The 6957-nt window shown below is 35.0% G+C and overlaps 1 protein-coding gene across 1 annotated transcript; it reads right to left on the bottom strand.

Annotated features, from left to right (window-relative positions):
- Nucleotides 1–1535: 1535 nt before the first annotated feature.
- Nucleotides 1536–2688, bottom strand: LOC145114281 (uncharacterized). The gene is made up of 3 exons (XM_079050277.1): nt 2527–2688; nt 2111–2441; nt 1536–1768 (listed from the first exon to the last, which is right to left on the bottom strand). Exons 1-3 carry the CDS (start codon nt 2686–2688, stop codon nt 1536–1538), a joined length of 726 nt encoding a protein of 241 aa, XP_078906403.1.
- Between the last annotated feature and the right edge of the window lie 4269 nt (nt 2689–6957).

Here is a 6957-nt window from a genome sequence, read left to right as displayed (position 1 = left end):
GATGTTTATGCAATCATGTTTTGGTGATTACTTGAACATGCTGATGGGTGTCGAATGTCACCCTTTACTATGTCACTATCTTATGTGCAAGGAAGTTACTACTTTTGATCCAGTTAACCTAGAAGATCTTCTATTTCCGGTTGGCGACTATCGGGTTTGCTTTGATAGGAAAGCATTATGCTTGGTCACCGACTTGCGGTTCGGGGATTATTTCCAACCCAGTTCTGGTTGTGCAGCATTCAGAGAACACATGTTTCCATTTGTGCCACTTTCATGTTCGGTGAGTATGGATGACCTTACGAACGTGTTCAATAACTCACTTCATCAATTAAGCAATGAAGACGTGGTGAGAGTCTCCCTGCTGTATATGCCAGAGCAAGGATTTTTTGGGAAATACCCGCGATAGCTAGTTTAATAAGATTGAAGACCATTTGAACCCAAACGGCAAGGTACCCATGGGGCAGATTGATATGGGATTTCACTTACAAACAGTTGCATATTGTGTTTGATAAGATTGAGGACCATTTGAACCCAAATGCAGCAAGAATCGACAGTAGACACACATATACTCTGCAGGGATTTGTTTATGCATTTAAGGTATGTACACTATGTTTAATAAGAGTTTTTAAACAATAAGTATTGTAACTTTGTTAACTTCGTAAGATGTTTTTCATCTTAATTTTGTAGATTTGGATCTTCAAGACATTTCCTAACAGTAGTATTGTTGGTTCCCCTATACCGGGTGTTATCCCTCGGGCAGTTGCATCCCTATGATGAGGCGTTTGCATGCACCTGATTGTGAACGTACTATCGATGTTACTAATGTTTGTAGTTTAGTCCACCTTATAATTTATAAGTTGATAATACATAAATAACTTACGATTAACCTTTATATATTGTTTTTTTATGCAACGTCCCCCCAACGAGTTGTTACAGCCTACTGCGGAGGAGCGTGCTGCTAGGTGGTGGATTGAGAGTGTCCAGTGGATAGATGTTGCATATTATGCTAATGTTTGAGTTATGGTTTACTTTGTTAACGTTTTAATACAATTTTCTTTTGAAGATGTAGAAAAAACAAGTTTATCCTTCCGAACAACATTTTGTAGAATATTATGATATCGTAGAAACATCACTACGATTTTTTTTAAATCAACAGTATCATACTGTTGGCTACCTTTTTTACTAGTATGTTTACTCTTAGACTTAACATTATTTTTGCCACTTGACTTGGTCCTACTTGAAGATTCACTTTTTGGTGACTCTATGGAAAACGGAGCGTCACAGTTTCTGCTTGTGTGACCGATCCTTTGGTAACGACTACATTTTTTTTGAATCGGACATTTACCTTGGGATGGGATACGATTGTGGTTTTTAGGTCGCCCGGCTTGTCATTTGTCCATCGATGGTGGCCAAAAAACAATGACTTCATTCGGTTCTTCGTATTCAGCTGGAACTAGCACAGGAAACACAACCTCTACATATGTTGATCGATATGTTTCCGTTGTGAAGTATGATGACACCCATGCACTGCAGTGTTAATATCTCAGTTCCTTGAATAGTGCCATATCATGAGTACAAGGTATACCCGACAATTGCCATTTTCCACACGTGCAGTAACGACTTTCCAAGTTTACTATACCATTTTTCATTTGGTTAGTCACCTCATATCTGCTTTGATCAATCTGGTATACCCGAAAAGCGGAGGATTTGTTGATCCTCCTATCGATGACCTTCTTAGCATACTCAGTAACATCTTTTTTGCTTTCAGCTATAACAAACATTTACATATATGTTGTCATGCACAGTAAATTACACTACAATTATCATTGAGCTATTACAATATAGGGAAACACTTACCTCCAGTATTACGTCACTTGCACCACCATTGTTGCATAGTTGCTCGAAAGAAATCGATCAACATTCTTATCGGTAGTTTCCTTCCGTCTCTTGATAATGCATTGACGAACTCGACACTGTTTGATGTCATAATATTATACCGAACCACGGGGAAACACAACCTTGCCCATCTCTCGTTACCATTTTGAAATCAGACTCTCGGTATGCCTTTGCAGCCTCCCAAAACAAAATGTATATGTTCTCTCTTGCTTGCCGATATTTGTTCTCATATTCATCAACAAATGGCGACAACAAAGTCCGTGATATGCATTCGGGAACACGGCTTGAATGGCCATTTCAATTGAATTGGCTCTATCTGATATGATAGCCAAAGATGGCATGTCCCCAATACATTCTTTGAGTCTTGATAAAAACCAAATCCATGATTCTCCACTTTCAGTTTTCCCACCACCGAATGCAATAGGAAGGATTTGTTTATTACTATCCATGCCTAATGCTATGAACATGGTACCCAAGTATTTCCATTTAAGGTGTGCGCCATCAAAAATAATAATAGGATGCAAACATCTTTGAAACGCTCGAACCTAAAAAGTAATTAATAATCTAATTAAAACAAACGCATATGTATAGACATTAAATATAAAGAAGTAGGTATATAGAATATATTACCGCACAACCTATATCCATGAAAAAGTATTCAAATTTGTTGTCATCACTTGTCTTTATATGTGTAACCGTCCATGAATTCTTCTTCTCCAAGTTGTAACAGTATATAGGTAGTCTAAGAAAACTTTCTTCAGGGGTCCCTCTCAATAGATTTAGAGCATACATTTTAGCATTCCATGCTTGCCAGTATGAAATATGTACACAAAGATGGTCATTTAAAGTTTGTTATATCTGTTTCCCCCGCAGCATATTACCGATACTATCAGCTAATATGCCCTTCAAGAAGTGACCCAATACATTTTTGTTAACTTGTCGGTGATGGGAATGTAGCAGTGTGTTTGAGAAAGTGTGTTTCTCCGATAGTTTAACCACTTGAAATGAATGATTAGTATTATGTTTTGTTGCCTTAATCTGCTAGTCACAATTATCCATATAGCAAACAGCTTCAAACCTGTCTTTTGTAAAATTTTCACTTTATATTGGAAACCTTCACTAACACTTTTCAATCCTAAATTAAGCTTAAGTTATTCTTTGTTTTTGAAGAGTTGTAATAACTTAAGATGGGAATTATAGTTGTGTGTTGTGGCCCATTTATGATTTTTTTAAGCTAATTCGGGAAGTGGTAAAGGATCAGACATACCCCAATGGGTGAGTTGTGTTTCTTCAGAATCAGAAAAATAATAAGGAAACTTTTCCTGTTGTGATTTTTGGGGTTGTGGTAAGGGATCTGTTTCCTCTTTTCCTTCTTCATGATCATCCCCATCAAATTCAGTGTAACTCTGAAAATGTTCCACTAGCTCTCCATGTGGAACTATATTACCATCATCAACCAACATCATTAGTTTTGCCTCATCATTCGCAAATTCATCAACATCAATAGTAAGGTCATCCTGAACAACAACCTTACCTTTAGACCTATAATCACCGTATAGGTCCTTGTAAGAAGGAACATGGTTGGTTGTCATATGTAATAAATTACAAATTTGGTTACTTCCAACACCGAAAGAACCATTTCTAGAACGATTTTCCCTGGGAAATCGATTAGTTCCAAATTCCATAACATTATTAACAACAAACAATTGTACTGTGTTGGGAGGCATAGTAGTAATAAAACTAAGAAAATATCTAACATCACTATCCTCAAGAATCTGCATAACTATATTTGATCCATGACATTGAAAAGATTGACAGATTTGATTTGTGTGTAACCTAGACTTGGAAGCAACCAACGTAACTAACCCGGAGCAAGATATTGCATACATTCGTCGATACGCTGCTATTTCCATCCAATAGAAATTGGAACTCGGAAAAAACCTGTATACATACTCATTCCATAACGTTTATGGAAAGTATCAAACACACAAATATATTAAAAACTCAAATGTATTGCATATTTGGAAGAAAAACATAGAAAAACCCTAATTCTATCTATCCGGAACACCACTCCGGAATGTACGGCCGTACCGGACATCAGTTCAGAATACACTTTTCCAGTCCAGAAGGTACGGAGTGTCAGATTTCGGACCTCATCCCCACCAATCAGTACCCACTCCAGAACAATGTCATAAATACTCCGGGATATCGTATTTCGGAGCACACCTCCGGAACAAACCATCGTGCTCCGGAATATCGGATTCCGGATCAAGTGGTCATTTTTCCAAAAAGAAAAATTGTTGATTATTCTTATTAAAATGCTTGTTTATAAGGGTTAGATTACTCAATTTCCCTTTTAAAAATATATAATTATATTTTAAGATTATTTTTGTAGTGTGTTTTTTTTCTACTTTTACCTATGGGTGAGTAAAACCGAACCCGGAAACCAAAAAACCGATGAAAAAGAAACCAAACATAAACCATCGGGTTTGACTTCCGAAATCAAAAAACCAAAAATTTCGGTTTCGGTTTCGGTTTTTTGTAAACCCATCGAAAAACCGACCCGACATATTATTCATAAAACCAACCCAACCCTAGAACCAAACCGTTATCATTTATTTCTGTTTTGTTTAAGATTTATTTAATAATATCAAGTGGATAAAAGAAAAGACCGGTAACCTTAACACCCCGTTCCCGAGTTGTAGCAAAGAAGAGAAAAGAAGAGAAAAGAACATAATGAGAGAAAAGAAGAGAAATGAAAGGAAAAGAAATTTGTCTTTGTGTTCCCGAGTTGGAGAGAAGTGGAAGGAAAATTAAATAATTTGTTTTTCTCTCCAAATCCTTCCAAATCGAATGGAAATCTTAAAGGAAAAGTGGTCCTTCTATTTCCTTCCACTTCCTTCCTTTAATGAAACTCAGGAACACCAATTTCTTTTACTTTATTCTCACTTCCACCAATTTCCTTTCTTTTCTCTCATTAAGTTGAGCTCGGGAACGGGGTGTAACTCTATTTGTTTCAAATCGCAGCTTTCTCACTTCTCCCTCACACTCTCTCAAGCTCATCGACGAACATAGGAACCAGTGAAGTCGGAACATCGATCTCGATCTATCAAATGATCCATTCTTAGGTTTGAGTTGGTCTACAAGCAACATCTCGATGCCTCTCAGGTTCCATTCTCGCGCTTCGCCTTTTATATCGATATGCTCCATTGCTCCACTCTCTAAATCGACATCAATCTTCGTTCAGGTCCAGTTCTCGAGATCTATCTTTGATTAATACTTTTGATTTCTCGATTTCTTCATCTTTTCTGTTTTTGCCTACTTTTTGGTGTTTGAATTTCAGATTAAACTGTGAATTTCGATTTCTCCATATATTTTGCTTCTCCATCTATTTTGCTTCCATCTATTCAGCTTTTGTGTTTGCCTTCTATTTGCCTTTTGTTTTGAATTTGCATTGCAATGTGATGGATCTGTTCAATGTGATGAATGTCTCGTTTGCATTCTTCTTTGATTTTACCTTCTGGTTGCCTTTAAATTAAAATAGTGTTGAATGAGTTTAAAGCTTAAATTTGAGTTGAATCAGTTGAATGTGAAGAATATGTGATGAATCCGTTTAAGCTTAAATATGAGTTTAATTGAGTTTGAATCTATTATCTATGTTTAATATTTTAATGTATTTAATTGAGCTTGAATATGTGATTTGTGTTTAATGTAGATGGAAGGATCTCAAAAAACTGTTGATGAAGCTGAAAGTAGAAGTAAGCAATTTAATCCAGATCCACCAATTGTTAATGTTGAAGAAGACGAAGAAGTTGGTGAAAATAAGGGTGGTTGTGAAAAAGGTTCTTGGTTATGGAATTATTTTGATAAAGAAAGCATAAACAAGGAATTGAACGAAGTGAAATGCCCATATTATTCAAAGATGATGTGTGCAAATTCCAAGAAGAATGATACGAGTTCAATGCAAGTCACTTAAAACTCTATTGTATAAATTCTCATGTACGAGTTCAATGGGAAGTCACTTAAAACTCTATTGTATAAATTCTCCGGTTTATAATCCTAAAAGCAAAGCTAGTGATTTGGAAAAACAATGTGTTGAGTCTTAAAAAATAAGAAAAATTGGGGGCCAGTTCTTTAGAAATTCATTCTTTTAGTCAAGACAAGTGTAGGAAAGAATAAATACTTATTTTACATATTTTGAAATATAGATAATTTTTTTACAAAATAAATACGTATTTTAATGTTTTTTAGAAGTAGAAATACATTTTTTAGAAATATTATTATGTTTTTTAAAAGTATAAATTCACATTTTTACGTATTTAGAAGTATATCAATCAAAAACGTGTTTATATGAAAAATATATATTTATATTTTTAAAAACATAAAAATACATATTGATACGTAAAAATATGTTTCTATACTTTCTACAATACATTCCTGATGATACATGTATGATTAGTTATTTCTAGTTTATTGTTAATTGTTACTTGTTAGTAGTTAAAAATTAGTTATCTATTGTTAGTTGTTAGGCCTTGTTATTTGGGAGAAAAACCTTGAACAACTTATTTAGTCACCCGTGTTACAAACATGCCAATTAGTTTCTATTCTGATGTAATCATCAAATATATCACTACAACAATATGACTAACACATATTTCAATAGAGATATCTCACATGCTCATTTGATAAAATCTCAGGTGGTATAAGATCCTTTCAACCCAAATACCTATTGTCACTTGTTCAAAATTCTGTTTTGAAGATAGCCATTGGTACAAAACCTCTTTCCATTAGTTAAAAAACACATCCATTATATGAAGCATGTGATAAATCGGAATCACAGAAGCCCAAGTCTTTACCCAGTTTAACTGGTCATGCTTCTGATATGATGAGTTGACGTGGAATTCATTCATCACAACTAATAATAGTCTTCCATAGTGAAAATATTTAGTATGCTAACATGTCACTTCACTTGGATTCCACAAGTGTACAACTCTTTCTACCCTATTCCATAGCCATATTGTATGGTACAAAGTCTCGACTCTCGAGCTTCTATCCTAACAT

The sequence above is a fragment of the Lactuca virosa genome, chromosome 5 (assembly GCF_052849685.1).
Source record: "Lactuca virosa cultivar CGN04683 chromosome 5, Lactuca_virosa_CGN04683_v6, whole genome shotgun sequence".
NCBI classification, from domain to species: Eukaryota; Viridiplantae; Streptophyta; class Magnoliopsida; order Asterales; family Asteraceae; genus Lactuca; species Lactuca virosa.
The sequence above is the reverse complement of the archived record's forward strand: the minus strand, read 5'-3'. Positions and strand labels throughout refer to the sequence as shown.

Coding starts and splice junctions, on each gene's coding strand:
- LOC145114281 (XM_079050277.1), bottom strand. CDS start 2,688: ATGTATGCTCTAAATCTATTGAGAGGGACCCCTGAAGAAAGTTTTCTT. Junction 2,442..2,526: donor TCATGGATATAGGTTGTGCG/GTAATATATTCT, acceptor ATTACTTTTTAG/GTTCGAGCGTTTCAAAGATG. Junction 1,769..2,110: donor GAATATGAGAACAAATATCG/GCAAGCAAGAGA, acceptor TGTTTGTTATAG/CTGAAAGCAAAAAAGATGTT.